Source organism: Hypanus sabinus, chromosome 3 (assembly GCF_030144855.1).
Source record: "Hypanus sabinus isolate sHypSab1 chromosome 3, sHypSab1.hap1, whole genome shotgun sequence".
NCBI lineage: Eukaryota > Metazoa > Chordata > Chondrichthyes > Myliobatiformes > Dasyatidae > Hypanus > Hypanus sabinus.
The window spans coordinates 3,045,785-3,070,239 of record NC_082708.1 but is presented as its reverse complement, the minus strand read 5'-3'; the positions used below and the strand labels follow the sequence as shown (position 1 = coordinate 3,070,239).

At 56.2% G+C, this 24,455-nt stretch overlaps 1 protein-coding gene across 1 annotated transcript in view; it reads left to right on the top strand.

The window, feature by feature from the left end:
• Positions 1-21,928, top strand: part of LOC132390687 (short transient receptor potential channel 2-like) — a 69,034-nt gene extending 47,106 nt beyond the window's left edge. Inside the window, exons 4-5 of the mRNA XM_059963244.1 lie at positions 11,376-11,502; positions 19,731-21,928. Of these exons, the coding sequence (XP_059819227.1) occupies positions 11,376-11,502; positions 19,731-20,125 (522 nt within the window). The 3' untranslated portion in view covers positions 20,126-21,928. The remainder of the gene's footprint in view (positions 1-11,375; positions 11,503-19,730) is intronic.
• Positions 21,929-24,455: the final 2,527 nt, after the last annotated feature.

Below are 24,455 nucleotides of genomic sequence, written 5' to 3'. Positions count from 1 at the left end.
CCTCCCCCTCCCCGGGACACAGATACACCCTCCCCTCCCCCTCCCCGGGACACCAGATACACCCTCCCCTCCCCCTCCCCGGGACACAGATACACCCTCCCCCTCCCCCTCCCCGGGACACAGATACACACTCCCCCTCCCCCTCCCCCTCCCCGGGACACAGATACACCCTCCCCTCCCCCTCCCCGGGACACAGATACACCCTCCCCCTCCCCCTCCCCGGACACAGATACACACTCCCCCTCCCCCTCCCCCCTCCCGGGACACAGATACACCCTCCCCTCCCCCTCCCCGGGACACAGATACACCCTCCCCCTCCCCCTCCCCGGGACACAGATACACACTCCCCCTCCCCCTCCCCCTCCCCGGGACACAGATACACCCTCTCCCCTCCCCCTCCCCGGGACACAGATACACCCTCCCGTCCCCCTCCCCGGGACACAGATACACCCTCCCCACCCCCTCACGGGACACAGATACACCCTTCCCCTCCCCCTCCCCGGGACACAGATACACCCTCCCCACCCCCTCACCGGGACACAGATACTCCCCTCCCCGGGACACAGATACACCCTCCCCACCCCCTCCCCAGGACACAGATACACCCTCCCCCTCCCCCTCACAGGAGACACAGATACACCCTCCCCTCCCCCTCCCCGGGACACAGATACACCCTCCCCCTCCCCCTCACAGGAGACACAGATACACCCTCCCCTCCCCCTCCCCGGGACACAGATACACCCTCCCCACCCCCTTCCCGGGACACAGATACACCCTCCCCTCCCCCTCCCCCTCCCCGGGACACAGATACACCCCTCCCACTCCCCGGGACACAGATACACCCTCCCCTCCCCCTCCCCGGGACACAGATACACCCTTACCCTCCCCCTCACAGGAGACACAGATACACCCTTACCCTCCCCCTCCCCGGGACACAGATACACCCTCCCCTCCCCCTCCCCGGGACACAGATACACCCTCCCCCTCCCCCTCACCGGAGACACAGATACACCCTCCCCACCCCCTCCCCGGGACACAGATACACCCTCCCCTCCCCCTCCCCGGGACACAGATACACACTCCCCCTCCGCCCTCCCCCTCCCCGGGACACAGATACACCCTCCCCGGGACACAGATACACCCTCCCCCTCCCCCTCCCCGGGACACAGATACACCCTCCCCCTCCCCCTCCCCGGGACACAGATACACCCTCCCCCCTCCCCCTCACCGGAGACACAGATACACCCTTACCCTCCCCCTCCCCGGGACACAGATACACCCTCCCCAGGGACACAGATACACCCCTCCCCCTCCCCCTCACCGGAGACACAGATACACCCTCCCCTCCCCCTCCCGGGACACAGATACACCCTCCCCTCCCCCTCCCCGGGGACACAGATACACCTCCCCACCCCCTCCCCGGACACAGATACACCCTCCCCACCCCCTCCCCGGGACACAGATACACCCTCCCCCCCCCCTCCTCCTCCCTCCGGGACACAGATACACCCTCCCCTCCCCCTCCCCGGGACACAGATACACCCTCCCCACCCCCTCCCCGGGACACAGATACACCCTCCCCACCCCCTCACCGGAGACACAGATACACCCTCCCCTCCCCCTCACAGGAGACACAGATACACCCTCCCCTCCCCCTCCCCGGATGACACAGATACACCCTTCCCCTCCCCTCCCCGGGACACAGATACACCCTCCCCACCCCCTCCCCGGGACACAGATACACCCCCTCCCACTCACCAGAGACACAGATACACCCTCCCCTCCCCCTCCCCGGGACACAGATACACACTCCACCTCCCCCCTCCCCGGGACACAGATACACCCTCCCCTCCCCCTCACAGGAGACACAGATACACCCTCCCCTCCCCCTCCCCGGGACACAGATACACCCTCCCCTCCCCCTCCCCGGGACACAGATACACCCTCCCCCTCCCCCTCCCCGGGACACAGATACACACTCCACCTCCCCCTCCCCGGGACACAGATACACCCTCCCCCTGCCCCCTCCCCGGGACACAGATACACCCTCCCCTCCCCCTCACAGGAGACACAGATACACCCTCCCCTCCCCCTCCCCGGGACACAGATACACCCTCCCCACCCCCTCCCCGGGACACAGATACACACTCCCCTCCCCTCCCCGGGACACAGATACACCCTCCCCTCCCTCTCCCCGGGACACAGATACACCCTCCCCTCCCCCTCCCCGGGACACAGATACACCCTCCCCTCCCCCTCCCCGGGACACAGATACACCCTCCCCTCCCCCTCCCCGGGACACAGATACACCCTCCCCTCCCCCTCCCCGGGACACAGATACACCCTCCCCTCCCCCTCCCGGACACAGATACACCCTCCCCTCCCCCTCACCGGGACACAGATACACCCTCCCCTCCCCCTCCCCGGGACACAGATACACCCTCCCCACCCCCTCCCCGGGACACAGATACACCCTGCCCTCCCCCTCCCCGGGACACAGATACACCCTCCCCCTCCCCCTCCCCGGGACACAGATACACCCTCCCCACCCCCTCACAGGAGACACAGATACACCCTCCCCTCCCCCTCCCCGGGACACAGATACACCCTCCCCCTCCCCCTCCCCGGGACACAGATACACCCCCCTCCCACTCACCAGAGACACAGATACACCCTCCCCTCCCCCTCACAGGAGACACAGATACACCCTCCCCTCCCCCTCCCCGGGACACAGATACACCCTCCACTCACCGGAGACACAGATACACCCTCCCCTCCCCCTCACCGGGACACAGATACACCCTCCCCTCCCCCTCCCCGGGACACAGATACACACTCCCCCTCCCCCTCCCCCTCCCCGGGACACAGATACACCCTCCCCTCCCCCTCCCCGGGACACAGATACACCCTCCCCTCCCCCTCCCCGGGACACAGATACACCCTCCCCACCCCCTCACCGGGACACAGATACACCCTTCCCCTCCCCCTCCCCGGGACACAGATACACCTCCCCTCCCCCTCCCCGGGACACAGATACACCTTCCCTCCCCCTCCCCGGGACACAGATACACCCTCCCCTCCCCCTCCCCGGGACACAGATACACCCTCCCCTCCCCCTCCCCGGGACACAGATACACCCTCCCCTCCCCCTCCCCGGGACACAGATACACCCTCCCCTCCCCCTCCCCGGGACACAGATACACCCTCCCCTCCCCCTCCCCGGGACACAGATACACACTCCCCTCCCCCTCCCCGGGACACAGATACACCCTCCCCTCCCCCTCCCCGGGACACAGATACACCCTCCCCTCCCCCTCCCCGGGACACAGATACACCCTCCCCTCCCCCTCCCCGGGACACAGATACACCCTCCCCTCCCCCTCCCCGGGACACAGATACACCCTCCCCTCCCCCTCCCCGGGACACAGATACACCCTCCCCACCCCCTCACCGGGACACAGATACACCCACCCCTCCCCTCCCCGGGACACAGATACACCCTCCCCTCCCCCTCCCCGGGACACAGATACACCCTCCCTCCCCCTCCCCGGGACACAGATACACCCTCCCCTCCCCCTCCCCGGGACACAGATACACACTCCCCTCCCCCCTCCCCGGGACACAGATACACCCTCCCCTCCCCCTCCCCGGGACACAGATACACACTCCCCCTCCCCCTCCCCGGGACACAGATACACCCTCCCCTCCCCCTCCCCGGGACACAGATACACCCTCCCCCTCCCCCTCACAGGAGACACAGATACACCCTCCCCTCCCCCTCCCCGGGACACAGATACACCCTCCCCCTCCCCCTCACAGGAGACACAGATACACCCTCCCCTCCCCCTCCCCGGGACACAGATACACCCTCCCCACCCCCTCACAGGAGACACAGATACACCCTCCCCCTCCCCCTCCCCGGGACACAGATACACCCTCCCCACCCCCTCCCCGGGACACAGATACACCCTCCCCTCCCCCTCCCCCTCCCCGGGACACAGATACACCCTCCCACTCCCCGGGACACAGATACACCCTCCCCTCCCCCTCCCCGGGACACAGATACACCCTTACCCTCCCCCCTCACAGGAGACACAGATACACCCTTACCCTCCCCCCTCCCCGGGACACAGATACACCCTCCCCTCCCCCTCCCCGGGACACAGATACACCCTCCCCCTCCCCCTCCCCGGGACACAGATACACCTCCTCCCACTCACCAGAGACACAGATACACCCTCCCCTCCCCCTCCCCGGGACACAGATACACACTCCCCCTCCCCCTCCCCCTCCCCGGGACACAGATACACCCTCCCCTCCCCCTCCCCGGGACACAGATACACCCTCCCCCTCCCCCTCCCCGGGACACAGATACACACTCCCCCTCCCCCTCCCCGGGACACAGATACACCCTCCCCCTCCCCCTCACGCGAGACACAGATACACCCTTACCCTCCCCCTCCCCGGGACACAGATACACCCTCCCCGGGACACAGATACACCCTCCCCCTCCCCCTCCCCGGGACACAGATACACCCTCCCCCCTCCCCCTCCCCGGGACACAGATACACCCTCCCCCTCCCCCTCACCGGAGACACAGATACACCCTTACCCTCCCCCTCCCCGGGACACAGATACACCCTCCCCAGGACACAGATACACCCCTCCCCCTCCCCCTCACCGGAGACACAGATACACCCTCCCCTCCCCCTCCCCGGGACACAGATACACCCTCCCCTCCCCCTCCCCGGGACACAGATACACACTCCCCCTCCCCCTCCCTCTCACCGGAGACACAGATACACCCTCCCCTCCCCCTCACAGGAGACACAGATACACCCTCCCCTCCCCCTCCCCGGATGACACAGATACACCCTTCCCCTCCCCCTCCCCGGGACACAGATACACCCTCCCCACCCCCTCCCCGGGACACAGATACACCCCCTCCCACTCACCAGAGACACAGATACACCCTCCCCTCCCCCTCCCCGGGACACAGATACACCCTCCCCACCCCCTCCCCGGGACACAGATACACCCTCCCCTCCCCCTCCCCGGGACACAGATACACCCTCCCCTCCCCCTCACAGGAGACACAGATACACCCTCCCCTCCCCCTCCCCGGGACACAGATACACCCTCCCCCTCCCCCTCCCCGGGACACAGATACACACTCCACCTCCCCCTCCCCGGGACACAGATACACCCTCCCCTCCCCCTCCCCGGGACACAGATACACCCTCCCCTCCCCCTCACAGGAGACACAGATACACCCTCCCCTCCCCCTCCCCGGGACACAGATACACCCTCCCCACCCCCTCCTCGGGACACAGATACACACTCCCCTCCCCTCCCCGGGACACAGATACACCCTCCCCTCCCTCTCCCCGGGACACAGATACACCCTCCCCTCCCCCTCCCCGGGACACAGATACACCCTCCCCTCCCCCTCCCCGGGACACAGATACACCCTCCCCTCCCCCTCCCCGGGACACAGATACACCCTCCCCTCCCCCTCCCCGGGACACAGATACACCCTCCCCTCCCCCTCCCCGGGACACAGATACACCCTCCCCTCCCCCTCCCCGGGACACAGATACACACTCCCCTCCCCCTCCCCGGGACACAGATACACCCTCCCCTCCCCCTCCCCGGGACACAGATACACCCCTCCCCTCCCCCTCCCCCGGGACGCAGATACACCCTCCCCTCCCCCTCCCCGGGACACAGATACACACTCCCCTCCCCCTCCCCGGGACACAGATACACCCTCCCCTCCCCCTCCCCGGGACACAGATACACCCTCCCCTCCCCCTCCCCGGGACACAGATACACCCTCCCCTCCCCCTCCCCGGGACACAGATACACCCTCCCCTCCCCCTCCCCGGGACACAGATACACCCTCCCCTCCCCCTCCCCGGGACACAGATACACCCTCCCCACCCCCTCACCGGGACACAGATACACCCACCCCTCCCCCTCCTCGGGACACAGATACACCCTCCCCTCCCCCTCCCCGGGACACAGATACACCCTCCCCTCCCCCTCCCCGGGACACAGATACACACTCCCCTCCCCCTCCCCGGGACACAGATACACCCTCCCCTCCCCCTCCCCGGGACACAGATACACCCTCCCCTCCCCCTCCCCGGGACACAGATACACCCTCCCCTCCCCCCTCACAGGAGACACAGATACACCCTCCCCTCCCCCTCCCCGGGACACAGATACACCCTCCCCACCCCCTCCCCGGGACACAGATACACCCTCCCCCTCCCCCTCCCCGGGACACAGATACACCCCCTCCCACTCACCAGAGACACAGATACACCCTCCCCTCCCCCCTCCCCGGGACACAGATACACACTCCCCTCCCCCTCCCCGGGACACAGATACACCCTCCCCTCCCCCTCACAGGAGACACAGATACACACTCCCCTCCCCCTCCCCGGGACACAGATACACCCCCTCCCACTCACCAGAGACACAGATACACCCTCCCCTCCCCTCCCCGGGACACAGATACACACTCCCCTCCCCCCTCCCCGGGACACAGATACACCCTCCCCTCCCCTCCCCGGGACACAGATACACCCTCCCCTCCCCCTCCCCGGGACACAGATACACCCTCCCCTCCCCCTCCCCGGGACACAGATACACCCTCCCCTCCCCCTCCCCGGGACACAGATACACCCTCCCCCTCCCCCTCCCCGGGACACAGATACACCCTCCCCCTCCCCCTCAACTGAGAAATCGTTAATATGAGGGAATAATTTCAACGTGATCAGGGGATGTCAGCAGTAGACGTTGCTACACAGAGTGGCGGGTGCGTGGAACCCCTATCGAGGGTGGTGGTAACGGAAAATACATTAGGGGTGGTTAAGAGACTGTAAGGCAAATGGATGATAGAAAAATGGACGGGTATGGGGAAAGGATGGATTAGATTGATTTTAGAGTCAGTTAAAACGTTGATACAACATTGTGGGATGAACAACCTGAACTGTGCTGGAATGTTTGATGTTGCAACTTTACAAAATGCTCGCTAGGTGAAGCTGTTCTGGTGCCGTTATCACACTGACTGCTCTGGAGGGAGTGCGGAGGGGATTTACGTTATCAGTCTGACTGCTCTGGAGGGAGTGCGGAGGGGATTTACGTTATCACACTGACTGCTCTGGAGGGAGTGCGGAGGGGATTTACGTTATCAGTCTGACTGCTCTGGAGGGAGTGCGGAGGGGATTTACGTTATCAGTCTGACTGCTCTGGAGGGAGTGCGGAGGGGATTTACGTTATCAGTCTGACTGCTCTGGAGGGAGTGCGGAGGGGATTTACGTTATCAGTCTGACTGCTCTGGAGGGAGTGCGGAGGGGATTTACGTTATCAGTCTGACTGCTCTGGAGGGAGTGCGGAGGGGATTTACGTTATCAGTCTGACTGCTCTGGAGGGAGTGCGGAGGGGATTTACGTTATCAGACTGACTGCTCTGGAGGGAGTGCGGAGGGGATTTACGTTATCAGTCTGACTGCTCTGGAGGGAGTGCGGAGGGGATTTACGTTATCAGTCTGACTGCTCTGGAGGGAGTGCGGAGGGGATTTACGTTATCAGTCTGACTGCTCTGGAGGGAGTGCGGAAGGGATTTACGTTATCAGTCTGACTGCTCTGGAGGGAGTGCGGAGGGGATTTACGTTATCAGTCTGACTGCTCTGGAGGGAGTGCGGAGGGGATTTACGTTATCAGACTGACTGCTCTGGAGGGAGTGCGGAGGGGATTTACGTTATCAGTCTGACTGCTCTGGAGGGAGTGTGGAGGGGATTTACGTTATCACACTGACTGCTCTGGAGGGAGTGCGGAAGGGATTTACGTTATCAGTCTGACTGCTCTGGAGGGAGTGCGGAGGGGATTTACGTTATCAGACTGACTGCTCTGGAGGGAGTGCGGAGGGGATTTACGTTATCAGTCTGACTGCTCTGGAGGGAGCGCGGAGGGGATTTACGTTATCAGTCTGACTGCTCTGGAGGGAGTGCAGAGGGGATTTACGTTATCAGACTGACTGCTCTGGAGGGAGTGCGGAGGGGATTTACGTTATCACACTGACTGCTCTGGAGGGAGTGCGGAAGGGATTTACGTTATCAGACTGACTGCTCTGGAGGGAGTGCGGAGGGGATTTACGTTATCAGACTGACTGCTCTGGAGGGAGTGCGGAGGGGATTTACGTTATCAGTCTGACTGCTCTGGAGGGAGCGCGGAGGGGATTTACGTTATCAGTCTGTGCTCTGGAGGGAGTGCAGAGGGGATTTACGTTATCAGACTGACTGCTCTGGAGGGAGTGCGGAGGGGATTTACGTTATCACACTGACTGCTCTGGAGGGAGTGCGGAAGGGATTTACGTTATCAGACTGACTGCTCTGGAGGGAGTGCGGAGGGGATTTACGTTATCAGACTGACTGCTCTGGAGGGAGTGCGGAGGGGATTTACGTTATCAGTCTGACTGCTCTGGAGGGAGCGCGGAGGGGATTTACGTTATCAGTCTGACTGCTCTGGAGGGAGTGCAGAGGGGATTTACGTTATCAGACTGACTGCTCTGGAGGGAGTGCAGAGGGGATTTACGTTATCAGACTGACTGCTCTGGAGGGAGTGCGGAGGGGATTTACGTTATCACACTGACTGCTCTGGAGGGAGTGCGGAGGGGATTTACGTTATCAGACTGACTGCTCTGGAGGGAGTGCGGAGGGGATTTACGTTATCAGACTGACTGCTCTGGAGGGAGTGCGGAGGGGATTTACGTTATCACACTGACTGCTCTGGAGGGAGTGCGGAGGGGATTTACGTTATCACACTGACTGCTCTGGAGGGAGTGCGGAGGGGATTTACGTTATCAGTCTGACTGCTCTGGAGGGAGTGCGGAGGGGATTTACGTTATCAGTCTGACTGCTCTGGAGGGAGCGCGGCGGGGATTTACGTTATCAGTCTGACTGCTCTGGAGGGAGTGCGGAGGGGATTTACGTTATCAGACTGACTGCTCTGGAGGGAGTGCGGAGGGGATTTACGTTATCAGTCTGACTGCTCTGGAGGGAGTGCGGAGGGGATTTACGTTATCACACTGACTGCTCTGGAGGGAGTGCGGAAGGGATTTACGTTATCAGTCTGACTGCTCTGGAGGGAGCGCGGTGGGGATTTACGTTATCAGACTGACTGCTCTGGAGGGAGTGCGGAGGGGATTTACGTTATCAGTCTGACTGCTCTGGAGGGAGTGCGGAGGGGATTTACGTTATCACACTGACTGCTCTGGAGGGAGTGCGGAGTGGATTTACGTTATCAGTCTGACTGCTCTGGAGGGAGCGCGGAGGGGATTTACGTTATCAGTCTGACTGCTCTGGAGGGAGTGCGGAGGGGATTTACGTTATCAGACTGACTGCTCTGGAGGGAGTGCGGAGGTGATTTACGTTATCAGTCTGACTGCTCTGGAGGGAGCGCGGAGGGGATTTACGTTATCAGTCTGACTGCTCTGGAGGGAGTGCGGAGGGGATTTACGTTATCAGACTGACTGCTCTGGAGGGAGTGCGGAGGGGATTTACGTTATCACACTGACTGCTCTGGAGGGAGCGCGGAGGGGATTTACGTTATCAGTCTGACTGCTCTGGAGGGAGTGCGGAGGGGATTTACGTTATCACACTGACTGCTCTGGAGGGAGTGCGGAGGGGATTTACGTTATCACACTGACTGCTCTGGAGAGAGTGCGGAGGGGATTTAGCAGTGCTGATTAAATGTCTCAGCCCGATACGTTCACTGTTCATTCCAGTCTGTAGATGCTGCCTGACCTGTTGAGGGCCTCCATCTTGTGTGTGTTGCTTGTCCGCAAGTGCACCTCCAGGCCCTGGAGGTCTTCAGTCCTGGGGGGAGACTGCACAGACTGGAGAGAAGGAGGCTGAGGGCTGATGTGATTGAGGTGTATATGAGTATGAGAGGGGAGGTCAGTAATCAGAAAGTTTTGCCATGACAGGGCTACCTAAAACAAGGCCCTAACCCTAACCCTAAAACAAGGTGACAAGTCGGCTGAAAGTGAGAGTAAGTTTTAAAGCATAAAGATTTTTCACACAAAGGATAGTTGCTATCTGAAATCACTGCCAGGGGTGATGCTGGAATCAGATGCAGACACTATATTGGGATTTTTTAAGGTTAGCTTCATTTGTCACACGTATTTCAAAGCCTACAGTGAAATGCCTTGTTTGTGTCAACAACCAGCACAGTCCGAGGTTGTCCAACTCTAGAAGTGTCACCACACTTCTGGCACCAACATAGAGTGTCCACGACCCACAACCCTGACCCACAACCCACAACCCTGACCCACGACCCACGACCTACAACCCTGACCTGCCGACCCATAACCCTGACCCACGACCCATAACCCTGACCCGCCAACCCACAACCCTGACCCGCCGACCCACAACCCTGACCCGCCGACCCACAACCCTGACCCACGACCCACGACCCACAACCCTGACCCGCCGACCCACAACCCTGACCCACGACCCACAACCCTGACCCACGACCCACGACCTACAACCCTGACCCACGACCTAAAACCCTGACCCACAACCCTGACCCACGACCCACAACCCTGACCCACGACCCACAACCGACCCACGACCCACAACTCTGACCCGCCGACCCACGACCCACAACCCTGACCCACAATCCTGACCCACGACCTACAACCCTGACCCACGACCTAAAACCCTGACCCACAACCCTGACCCACGACCCACAACCCACGACCTACAACCCTGGCCCGCCGACCCACAACCCTGACCCACGACCCACGACCTACAACCCTGACCCACGACCCACAACCCACGACCTACAACCCTGGCCCGCCGACCCACAACCCTGACCCGCAACCCACGACTTGCCAACCCACCAACCCGCCAACCCTGACCCATGTGTCTTTGGAATGTGAGAGGAAACCCACGCGGTCACGGGGAAAACGTACAAATTCCTTACAGACAGTGGCGGGAATTGAACCTGGATCACTGGTGCTGAGAAGTGTTCTGCTGGCTGTACCATGTCCGGAGTGACACTTACATAGGCAGGGCACAGAACGACATGGTCCTGTGGGCAAATGGAATGGTCAGCATGGCGTGGTGGGCTGAATGGCCTCAGTTGTACTGTCCCTCCCTCCCTCCCCTGGATGTTGACAGGTCCCGCCTCTCCTGGTGCACCCAAGCCCCCGTGAAGCTTGGGGAATGTGCTGGGTGAGGGGGGAGTGAAAGGAGGATGTAGGTGTGTGGGAGTGATGCTGGGCGGGTTTGAGTTGGGCTCGGTGCAATTGAGGGCGCAGACGGACCGGGTTTCAGGCTAACGCTACCGTTCCCGTTCCAGGTGAACTCGGGTGCGGGTGGAACCCAGGCAGAGGGTCGGGAGGCCTATCGTTTACAGGTGATCAAAACCCTGGTGCAGAGGTACATCGAGACGTCCCGGCAAGAGTTTGCGGAGAAGCAGAGGAAAGGTGAGGACTCAACCCCGTGCTGCCCACCCAAAATCGGCCCCTGACTCTGGACACCCTGGCCACTTGGCCTGTCCACTTACTGCAGCTGTCCGCCTTCCTCACCCAAACTCGCTTCCCTCTGTTCACTCCCCCTCCATCACAAACACCCAAACCTCGCCCCTGTCCTGGGGTACAGAGTGCTGGGAGGGGTGGCCGTTCTGGATCACTGCATTTCAAGTGTGGTAGTGAGGGAACACCACTCCGGAGGGTTCACTACAGGTGCAGTACAGGCTGACTACCACTTTGTAGGAGAGTCAGTACTGAGGGAGCACTGTGCTGTGGGAGGGGGTACTGAGGGAGCACTGTGCTGTGGGAGGGGGTACTGAGGGAGCACTGTGCTGTGGGAGGGGGTACTGAGGGAGCACTGTGCTGTGGGAGGGGGTACTGAGGGAGCACTGTGCAGTGGGAGGGGTACTGAGGGAGCACTGTGCAGCGGGAGGGGTACTGAGGGAGCACTGTGCTGTGGGAGGGGGTACTGAAGGAGCACTGTGCTGTGGGAGGGGGTACTGAAGGAGCACTGTGCTGTGGGAGGGTGTACTGAGGGAGCCCTGTGCTGTGGGAGGGGGTACGGAGGGAGCACTGTGCTGTGGGAGGGGTACTGAGGGAGCACTGTGCTGTGGGAGGGGGTACTGAGGGAGAATCATGCTGTGGGAGGGGGTACTGAGGGAGCTGTGCAGTGGGAGGGGGTACTGAGGGAGTATCATGCTGTGGGAGGGGGTACTGAGGGAGCACTGTGCTGTGGGAGGGGGTACTGAGGGAGCACTGTGCAGTGGGAGGGGGTACTGAGGGAGCACTGTGCTGTGGGAGGGGGTACTGAGGGAGCACTGTGCTGTGGGAGGGGGTACTGAGGGAGCACTGTGCTGTGGGAGGGGGTACTGAGGGAGCACTGTGCAGTGGGAGGGGGTACTGAGGGAGCACTGTGCTGTGGGAGGGGTACTGAGGGAGCATTATGCTGTGGGAGGGGGTACTGAGGGAGCCCTGTGCTGTGGGAGGGGGTACTGAGGGAGCACTGTGCTGTGGGAGGGGGTACTGAGGGAGCCCTGTGCTGTGGGAGGGGGTACGGAGGGAGCACTGTGCTGTGGGAGGGGTACTGAGGGAGCATATGCTGTGGGAGGGGGTACTGAGGGAGCACTGTGCTGTGGGAGGGGGTACTGTGCAGTGGGAGGGGGTACTGAGGGAGCACTGTGCTCTGGGAGGGGGTACTGAGGGAGCACTGTGCTGTGGGAGGGGGTAATGAAGGAGCACTGTGCTGTGGGAGGGGGTAATGAAGGAGCACTGTGCTGTGGGAGGGGGTAATGAAGGAGCACTGTGCTGTGGGAGGGGGTACTGAGGGAGCACTGTGCTCTGGGAGGGGGTACTGAGGGAGCACTGTGCAGTGGGAGGGGGTACTGAGGGAGCACTGTGCTGTGGGAGGGGGTACTGAGGGAGCACTGTGCTGTGGGAGGGGGTACTGAGGGAGCACTGTGCTGTGGGAGGGGGTACTGAAGGAGCACTGTGCTGTGGGAGGGGGTACGGAGGGAGCACTGTGCTGTGGGAGGGGTACTGAGGGAGCATATGCTGTGGGAGGGGGTACTGAGGGAGCACTGTGCAGTGGGAGGGGGTACTGTGCTGTGGGAGGGGGTACTGAGGGAGCATTATGCTGTGGGAGGGGGTACTGAGGGAGCACTGTGCTGTGGGAGGGGGTACTGAAGGAGCACTGTGCTGTGGGAGGGGGTACTGAGGGAGCATTATGCTGTGGGAGGGGGTACTGAGGGAGCACTGTGCTGTGGGAGGGGGTACTGAGGGAGCACTGTGCTGTGGGAGGGGGTACTGAGGGAGCACTGTGCTGTGGGAGGGGGTACTGAGGGAGCACTGTGCTGTGGGAGGGGGTACTGAGGGAGCATTATGCTGTGGGAGGGGGTACTGAGGGAGCACTGTGCAGTGGGAGGGGGTACTGAGGGAGCATTATGCTGTGGGAGGGGGTACTGAGGGAGCACTGTGCTGTGGGAGGGGGTACTGAAGGAGCACTGTGCTGTGGGAGGGGGTACTGAGGGAGCATTATGCTGTGGGAGGGGGTACTGAGGGAGCACTGTGCTGTGGGAGGGGGTACTGAAGGAGCACTGTGCTGTGGGAGGGGGTACTGAAGGAGCACTGTGCTGTGGGAGGGGGTACTGAGGGAGCACTGTGCTGTGGGAGGGGGTACTGAGGGAGCACTGTGCTGTGGGAGGGGGTACTGAGGGAGCATTATGCTGTGGGAGGGGGTACTGAGGGAGCATTATGCTGTGGGAGGGGGTACTGAAGGAGCACTGTGCTGTGGGAGGGGGTACTGAGGGAGCATTATGCTGTGGGAGGGGGTACTGAAGGAGCACTGTGCTGTGGGAGGGGGTACTGAGGGAGCACTGTGCTGTGGGAGGGGGTACATAAGAAATAGGAGCAGGAGTCGGCCATCCGGCCCATCGAGCCTGCTTCGTCACTCAATAAGATCATGGCTGATCTGGTCTCGGACTCATCTCCACCTACCTGGCTTTTCCCATAACCCTTAATTCCTCTCCTATGCAAAAAGCTATCCAAACTTCTCTTAAATCTAGTTACTGAGGCAGCCTCCACTGCTTCATTGGCAGAGAATTCCCACAGATTCACCACTCTGGGAAAAGCAGTTCCTCCTCATCTCCGTCCTAAATCTACTCCCTGAATCGAGGCCATGTTCCCTAGTTCTAGTCTCACCTACCAGTGGAAACAACTTTCCTGCCTCTATCTCATCTATCCGTTTCATAATTTTATATGTTTTTTTTAAGATCTCCTCTCATCCTTCTGAATTCCAGCAAGTACAGTCCCAATCTCTCCTCATAGTCTGACCCCCTCATCTCTGGAATCAACCTGGTGAACCTCCTCTGCACCATCTCCAAAGCCAGTATACCCTTCCTCAAGTAATGAGACCAGAACTGCACACAGTACTCCAGGTGCGGCCTCACCAAAACCCTGTACAGTTGCAGCATAACCTCCCTGCTGTTAAATTCAATCCCTCTAGCAATGAAGGCAACATCTCATCTGCCATCTTGACAACCTGCAAACCAACCTTTTGCGATTCATGCACAAGCACTCCCAAATCCCTCTGCACAACAGCAGGCTGCAATCTTTCACCTTGTGCTAACACGAGGGGGCACAGTTTGAAGGTGCTTGGAAGTAGGTGCAAAGGGGATGTCAGGGGTAAGTTTTTTACTCAGAGTGGTGAGTGTGTGGAATGGGCTGCCAGCAACGATGGTGGAGGCGGATACGATAGGGTCTTTTAAGAGTCTCTTAGGTAGGTACATGGAGCTTAGAAAAATACCGTAGGGACATTCTAGGTAGTTTCTAGGTTGTACCATGTAGGCTGAAGGGACTGCAATGTGCTGTAGATTTCTATATTCTTTTTAATTAATAATCAGCTCTTCCATTTTTCCTTCCAAAGTGGATGACCTCACATTTACCAACATCGTATTCCAGCTGCCAGAGCCTTGCCCACTCACCTAACCTATCTATATCTCTCTGCAGACTCTCCGCATCTTCTGCACGTTCTGCTTTTCTGCTCAATTTAGTGTCATCAGCAAACTTCGATACACTGCACTCGGTCCCCTCTTCCAGATCGTTAATGTATATTGTGTTCAGTTGCGGGCCCCACACTGACCCCTGCAATACACCGCTCACCACTAATTGCCAACCAGAGTAACAGCCATGTATCCCAACTCTCTGCTTTCTACGGGTTAACCAATCCCCTATCCATGATAATACATCACCCCAACTCTATCCATCCTTATATTATGGATAAATCTTTTATGTGGCACCTTGTCGAACACCTTCTGGAAATCCCGGTAAATAACGTCCATCTGCTCCCCTCTATCCACTGCGCTCGTTATATCCTCAAGGAACTCCAGTAAGTTTGTCAAACAGGACCTGCCTTTGCTGAATCCATGCTGCGTCTGCCTGATGGATCCATTTCTTTCCAGATGTTTCACTATTTCTTCTTTACTGATAGCTTCAAGCATCTTCCCAACTACAGGTATTAAAGTAACTGGCCTATAGTTACCTGAGGGAGGTATCGAGGGAACGCCATGTTGTAGGAGGGGTACCAAGGGGACACTGTAGAGTGGGGGGAGGGTTACTGAGGGAACGCCACACAGTGGAGGGTGGGGGATTCTGAGGGAGCACTGTGCTACCTGACAATCAGGGATGATTCTCTGAGCAGCATACACAAAATGCTGAAGCATCTATGGAGAAGAGTACAGTCGACATTTTGGGCCGAGACCGTTCACCAGGAAATGTCTTCGCCTGAAACGTCGACTGCTTAATCTCTTCCGTAGATGCTGCCTGGCCTGCTGAGTTCCTCCAGCGTCCAGAGAGGCAGGGGGAGCAGGCAGAGAGAGCAGAGCACCCCTGCGGCCATTCCCATTAACAATAAGTATACCGTACTGGATACTGTTGATGGGGATGACCTACCAGGAATGAGTTGCAGTGGTCCTGCCTCTGGCACAGAGGTTGAACCCTCAACTAGAAAGGGGAGGAGGGAAGAGAAGAGAGCGATAGTTTTAGGGGATTCTATAGTCAGGGGGGCAGATAGGGAGATTTTGTGGGGCAGATCGGGAGTCTCGGATGGTATGTTGCCTCCCTGGTGCCAGGGTCCGGGACATCTCAGATCGGGTGCAGGCTATTCTTGAGAGTGAGGGCATGAACCCAGATGTAGTGGTCCATGTAGGGACCAACGATGTAGGTAAGGTGAGTGAGGGGGTCCTGCTTAGAGAGTTCAGGGAGTTAGGAGTGAAGCTGAAAGGCAGGACCTCCAGGGTGACAATCTCGGGATTGCTACCTGTGCCACGTGCGAGTGAGGCGAAGAATAGAATGATTATGCACATTAATACGAGGCTGAGAGCATGGTGCAGGAAGGAAGGGTTCAGGTTTTTGGATAATTGGTCTTTGTTCCAGGGACATTGGGATCTGTTTCGAAGGGACGGTCTACATCTGAACCGGAGGGGTACTAACATTCTTGCAGGAGTATTTGCCAGTGCTGCTCGGGGGGGGGGGTTTAAACTAGATGTGCAGGGGGCAGGGATCCAGATCCAGAGGGTTGGTCAGAAGGAGCATGGGGTTAAATGTGTACAAGGTTTGGGTGATCTTGAGAAGGTCATCAAAATTCAGGGTGCAATTTGCCCGATGGAAGTTCAAGGAGCTGGGTTAGGTACAGTAGACAGTGTTTTAAGCAAAGAGAGGAGGAATGGGCTAAGAATTCTATACTTGAATGCGCGTAGTGTCAGAAATAAGACAGATGAGCTTGAAGCTCAGATGAAAATGGGGAACTACGATATTGTTGGGATAACGGAGACATGGCTGCAAGGGGATCAGGCCTGGGAATTGAGTGTACCAGGGTATACGTGCTATCGTAGAGACAGAAATATGGGAAGAGGGGGTGGGGTGGCCCTGTTGGTGAGGAATGAGATTCAGTCCTTAGCAAGAGGTGATTTGGGAACAGGGGAAGTAGAGTCTGTGTGGATTGAGCTGAGGAACAGTAAGGGTAAAAAGACCCTAATGGGTGTTGTGTACAGGCCCCCAAACAGTAGCGTGGATATTGGGTACAAGTTGATTAGGGAGTTAACATTGGCATGTGCTAAAGGTAATGCAGTCGTTATGGGAGATTTCAACATGCAGGTGGACTGGGAGAATCAGGTAGGTGCTGGACCCCAGGATAGGGAGTTTGTGGAGTGTCTAAAGGATGTATTTTTGGAACAGCTTGTGCTTGAGCCAACCAGGAACGAGGCTATTTTGGACTTGGTGATGTGTAATGAACAGGAATTGATAAGTGATCTTGAAGTAAAGGAGCCATTAGGAAGTAGTGATCATAACATAAGTTTTTATCTACAATTTGAGAGGGATAAGGGCAGATCAGAGGTGTCAGTGATGCAATTAAATAAAGGAGACTACGGAGCCATGAGGGAAGAGCTGGCCAAAGTTAAATGGGCGGATGCCCTGGCAGGAAAGACAGTGGATCAGCAGTGGCAGATATTCTTGGGCATAATACAAAAGATGCAAAAGCAGTTCATTCCAATGAGAAGGAAGGATTCAAAGAGGGGGAAGGGGCCACAGTGGTTGACAAAGGAAGTCAGAGATTGTATAGCATTAAAGAAAAAGAAGTATGACAGGGCTAAGATGAGTGGGAATACAGATGATTGGGAAAGTTTTAAGGAACAGCAGATCTTAACTAAAATAGCAATACGGAGAGAAAAAATCAGGTATGAGCTCAGTCTAGCCAGGAATATAAAAGGGGATAGCAAAAGCTTTTTTAGCTACGTGAAGAGAAAGAAGATAGTTAAGAACAATGTTGGCCCCTTGAAGAATGAATTGGGAGAAATTGTTATGGGAAACAGGGAAATGGCAACAGAATTTAATGCATACTTTAGATCTGTCTTCACCAGGGAGGACACAAGCAATCTCCCAGATGTATGGATGGGCCAGGGTCATAAGATATCAGAGGAATTGAGACAGATTGGCATTAGGAAAGAAACTGTGATGAGTAGACTGGTAGGACTGAAGGCTAATAAATCCCCGGGTCCAGATGGTCTGCATCAGAGGGTTCTAAAAGAGGTGGCTCAGGAAATTGTGGATGCATTGGTAATCATTTTCCAATGTTCCTTAGATTCAGGATCAGTTCCTGAAGATTGGAGAGTGGCTAATGTTGTCCCACTTTTCAAGAAGGGAGGGAAGGAGAAAATGGAGAACTATCGCCCTGTTAGCCTAACGTCAGTCGTGGGGAAGATGCTTGAGTCCATTATTAAGGATGAAATAGTGGCACATCTAGATGGCAGAAATAGGATTAGGCCGAGCCAGCATGGATTTACCAAGGGCAAATCATGCTTGACTAATCTGCTGGAGTTTTTTGAGGGTGTAACAAGGATGTTAGACGAGGGTAAGCCAGTAGATGTTGTGTACCTAGATTTTCAGAAGGCATTCGATAAGGTGCCACATAGGAGATTGGTGAGTAAAATCAGAGCTCATGGCATTGGGGGCAGGGTTTCAACATGGATAGAAAACTGGTTGGCAGATAGAAAGCAAAGGGTAGCAGTGAATGGGTGTTTCTCGGACTGGCTGGAGGTGACTAGTGGGGTACCACAGGGCTCTGTATTGGGACCACAGCTCTTTACGACTTATGTCAATGATTTAGATGAGGGCATTGAAAACTATATCAGCAAGTTTGCTGACGATACTAAACTGGGTGGCAGTGTGACATGCGAAGAGGACGTTAGGAGAATACAGGGAGACTTGGATAGGCTGGGTGAGTGGGCAGATACTTGGCAGATGTCATTCAATGTGAATAAATGTGAAGTTATCCACTTTGGAAGCTGGAACAAGAGGGCAGAGTATTGTCTGAACGGTGTCAAGTTAGGTAAGGGAGAAATGCAAAGAGACCTAGGAGTCCTAGTTCACCAGTCAATGAAGGTGAATGAGCAAGTGCAACAGGCAGTAAAGAGGGCAAATGGAATGTTGGCCTTTGTTACAAGGGGAATTGAATACAAGAGCAAGGATGTCCTTTTGCACTTGTACAGGGCCCTGGTGAGATCACACCTGGAATATTGTGTACAGTTTTGGTCTCCAGGTTTAAGGAAGGACATTCTGGCAATTGAGGAAGTGCAGCGTAGATTCACTAGGTTGATTCCTGGGATGGCAGGGCTGTCTTACGCAGAGAGATTGGAGAGATTGGGCTTGTACACGCTGGAATTGAGGAGATTGAGAGGGGATCTGATTGAAACGTTTAAGATAATTAAAGAATTTGATAGGATTGAGGCAGGAAATATGTTCCAGATGTTGGGAGAGTCCAGTACCAGAGGGAATGGATTGAGAATAAGAGGTCAGTTATTTAAAACAGAGTTGAGGAAGAGCTTCATCTCCCAGAGAGTTGTGGAGGTGTGGAATGCACTGCCTCGGAAGACGGTGGAGGCCAATTCTCTGGATGCTTTCAAGAAGGAGCTAGATGGATAGGGGAATCAAGGGATATGGGGACAAGGCAGGGACTGGGTATTGATAGTGAATGATCAGCCATGATCTCAGAATGGCGGTGCAGACTCGAGGGGCCGAATGGTCTACTTCTGCACCTATTGTCTATTGTCTATTGTTTTGTGTGTTACTCAGGATTTCTAGCATCTATAGACTTTCTTTTATCTGCTCTCCCTCTTTTCCCCACCTTCCAGACCTCGGAAACCGGATTACGGAGCTGAGCAAGTTTGTGGGCCGGCTGCAGTCAGAGATTAAGCGACTGCGCTACGGCATGGGGGCAGCAGAGAGTGGTACCAAGTCTGGAGATGCCTCCACCGTCATCAGCAAGTACATCCTGGGCGCCCGCAACCGCTTCCAGGAGCCCGAGGACGGCTCTGAGCCCGGCTCTCGCAAAGCCTCCTTCAAGGTGACCGTGCACCAGGACTCGGATGATGGGGCCGAGCCCCCTGGTGCGTGTAAGCCGGTGGCAGAGGAGGGCGACGAGGATGACGATGAGGGCTGCCCCCCGTACCCCAGCGGGGAGGACGAAGAGAATCCCTCCGCCAGACAGAAGCGCGGAGACGCTGAACAGGCGGAAGAGAAGGACTGAGCCGACGGGCGCCCATCTCCCCACCGAGGCAGAACTGATCCCGGGACCATGAACTCTTTCCCCATCCCTTCAGCCCAGGGCTGAATAACTTGCATCGGGAGCCCTGTGGGACCTCCCACCCCTCCTACACTAGCAACCAGAGTCAGTGCGTTAACCTCAATAAACCGTAGGGCAGTAACTGGTAGAATCAGATTCATTATCATAGCACCATAATACATAGGAGCAGAATTAGGCCATTCAGCCCTTCGAGTCTGCTCCACCATTCCAACATGGCTGATTTACTATCCCTCTCAAGCTCATTCTCTTGTCTTCTCCCTGTAACCTTTGTCATCCTGATTAATCAAGAACCTATCAACCTCCGCTTTAAAAATACCCAATGACTTGGCCTCCGGAGCCTTCAGGGGCAATTAATTCCACAGATTCACCACCCTCTGGATAAGGAGATTCCTTCTCATCTCCGTTCTAAATGCCTGTCTTTGGCTCTAGACTCGCCCACCATAGGAAACAGGCTCTGCATGTCCACTCAGTCTGAGCCTTTCAATATTCCGCAGGTTATCCCTATCTTATAGGGCCCGAGAGGAGTGTTTTGTGACAGCAGTCTAACGCAGAGATCGTAATGTTACGATCACGTGGACCACTAGCCTGTCGATTACAATGCCGCTTTTCCCCAGAAGGTTCCACATCATTTTCCGCCCCTCCCTGGGTCGTGTGGAGGAGGAACGTGATCCAGCAGGGACAGCGGGTGTAGCACGTCAGAAAGGATGAGGCTGGGCATCCAGAGGGAAATGCCATCCAGAACAGGGGCTCTGGGAATCTTCCTGGCGCCTGGTAGGCATTGGGAAGGGGTGGTGATTTAGCCGAGAGGTGGGAGGAGGTTCCTAATCATGGAGCAATTTACTAACCGGTACATCTTTGAACCGTGGGAGGAAACCCACGTTCCCATGGAGAAGGGCGTCCGAGCTCCTTACAGGCGCGCTGGAGCTGGACTCTGAGCTCTGGACGTCGGGAGCTGTGCTGACCGCTACACATGGAGTGCGAGTTCCAACAGTGACGACCTACAGGGATGAGTTCTCGGGAGACCACAGCCCTCCTGTTGGGAAGGATGAGGCCAGGCGTTCAGTGGGAAATGCTATTCACACTAGGAGCTCCAGGAAGCTTCCCTGTGCTGGGTGGGAGTTGGAGAGGATTCAAAGGGGACTGATTTAGCTCAGAGGCAGTCAGGAGATCTGGGAAGGATCCAGCAGGGATAGGATGGTTCCTGGGCATCTCACATCTCCCCCCGTTGCCACTCAGACCTGATGCTCCCACTGACACTGAGTTCTGCTATCCCTTGAGGTTGTCACTGCTAAAACCTGGGGGGAAACTTCCCCTCCATTTCCTCCCCAGAGAGAACGAGGAGAGGCGGAGAGGAAAGAGCACAGGGAGAGGATCAAAGAGAGGGAGAGTGACAGAAAAGGAGGTGGAGAAGAACTCAAAGTGGTGCAGGGAGAGGTAGAGAGATAGGGCCGGAGGAGGAGGAGGGGAAGAAGTGAAGAGGGTAGGAGGAGTTGAGGGAGAGGTTTCCTGCATGGAAAACAAAGCAAGCAGAGCGAACACACACTGGGTGGTGGTCTGGTGACTCGAGGGGCCAATGGACGGAAGGAAGCCTTTGATCTCTGGGAGTTGACATTCCAAGAGTGTCCAGGGGGAGGCGGTGCTGATCCCCGTGGAAAGTTTAGAGTCAGATTTGGGAATTTTTTGGTTGAGTTACAGCTCATCCAAGCCAGCCAGAGATCTGTGTCTAAGCAGGGACATGGACCCTGCTTGCCCCCACCCAGGACATTGTGGAGGAAGCTTCACTCAGTATCTGATTATTCTTATTTTCCAAAAATAATTGTATTAAAAGCAATAAACCACGAGAATGAAACAGATTAAAATGTTTTCTTGCTGCACAGAACAAACTCCAGCCCTTGCAGGTGTTCTCCAGGGCAGATTAGAGTTTTATTAGTCACATGTATATTAAAACCTACAGTGAAATGCATCGTTTGCATCAGATCAGGGGCAACTGTGTTGGGGCAACCCACAAGTGTTGCCTTGCTTCCAGTGCCAACATAGCATACCCACAGCTTACTGACATTAACCTGTACGTCTCGGACTGTGAAAGGAAACTGGAGCACCTAGAGGCACCGCACATGGATAGACAGGCAGCAGTAAGGATTGAACCCTGTTCAGTGATAACCACTCCACTACTCTGAGTGAGTAGCACCCCTGGGTGGGCCAGGGGCAGACGAACCAGAATGCTCCTTAGAGGGGACCGCACCCCACGTCGGGTGACTGACGATCAAGAGCGCGGGGCTGAAGTACAACCAGACTTGAGGAACAGCCCCTTCAGATGCTCCAGCAGGGCTACACTCAGTGGGTGCAGGGAACACGGACACCTCCATGCTGTAGAGTGACTGGGAGTCAATCAACTTAAAACAAAACCTCTGACACGTCCCCACTCTGCGTAACCCCCTCAATCACAGGTCCCAGATGCAAAGGAAGCGGTTCCTATGTAGGGAGACCTCCAGTGGGGCCCAGCGCTCCGTCCAATGGCAGAACGGACCAGCACGCGATGGTAAGGAAGGGAAAGTTGATCAAATGGTTAAGAAGGCACTTGGTGTGTGAGAGCACTGTACCACAGTTACAACCATATAACCATATAACAATCACAGCACGGAAACAGGCCATCTCAGCCCTCCTAGTCCGTGCCGAACTCTTAATCTCACCTAGTCCCACCTACCCGCACTCATCCCATAACCCTTCACTCCTTTCCTGTCCATATACCTATCCAATTTTACCTTAAATGACACAACTGAACTGGCCTCTACTACTTCTACAGGAAGCTCATTCCACACAGCTATCACTCTCTGAGTAAAGAAATACCCCCTCGTGTTTCCCTTAAACTTTTGCCCCCTAACTCTCAAATCATGTCCTCTCATTTGAATCTCCCCTACTCTCAATGGAAACAGCCTATTCACGTCAACTCTATCTATCCCTCTCAAAATTTTAAATACCTCGATCAAATCCCCCCTCAACCTTCTACGCTCCAATGAATAGAGACCTAACTTGTTCAACCTTTCTCTGTAACTTAAGTGCTGAAACCCAGGTAACATCCCAGTAAATTGTCTCTGCACTCTCTCTAATTTATTGATATCTTTCCTATAATTCGGTAACCAGAACTGTACACAATATTCCAAATTTGGCCTTACCAATGCCTTGTACAATTTTAACATTACATCCCAACTTCTGTACTCGATGCTTTGATTTATAAAGTCCAGCGTTCCAAAAGCCTTCTTCACCACCCTATCTACATGAGACTCCACCTTCAGGGAACTATGCACTGTTATTCCTAGATCTCTCTGTTCCACTGCGTTCCTCAATGCCCTACCATTTACCCTGAATGTTCTATTTGGATTATTCCTGCCAAAATGTAGAACCTCACACTTCTCAGCATTAAACTCCATCTGCCAACGTTCAGCCCATTCTTCTAACCGGCATAAATCTCCCTGCAAGCTTTGAAAACCCACCTCATTATCCACAACACCTCCTACCTTAGTATCATCGGCATACTTACTAATCCAATTTACCACCCCATCATCCAGATCATTTATGTATATTACAAACAACATTGGGCCCAAAACAGATCCCTGAGGCACCCCGCTAGTCACCGGCCTCCATCCCGATAAACAATTATCCACCACTACTCTCTGGCATCTCCCATCTAGCCACTGTTGAATCCATTTTATTACTCCAGCATTAATACCTAACGACTGAACCTTCTTAACTAACCTTCCATGTGGAACTTTGTCAAAGGCCTTGCTGAAGTCCATATAGACTACATCCACTGCCTTACCCTCGTCAACATTCCTCGTAACTTCTTCAAAAAATTCAATAAGGTTTGTCAAACATGACCTTCCACGCACAAATCCATGCTGGCTACTCCTAATCAGATCCTGTCTATCCAGATAATTATTAATACTATCTCTAAGAATACTTTCCATTAATTTACCCACCACTGATGTCAAACTGACAGGTCTATAATTGCTAGGCTTACTTCTAGAACCCTTTTTAAACAATGGAACCACATGAGCAATACGCCAATCCTCCGGCACAATCCCCGTTTCTAATGACATCTTAAAGATCTCCGTCAGAGTTCCTGCTATTTCTACACAAGCTTCCCTCAAGGTCCTGGGGAATATCCTGTCAGGACCCGGAGATTTATCCACTTTTAAATTTCTTAAAAGCGCCAGTACTTCCACCTCTTTAATTATCATAGGTTCCATAACTTCCTTACTTGTTTCCCACACCT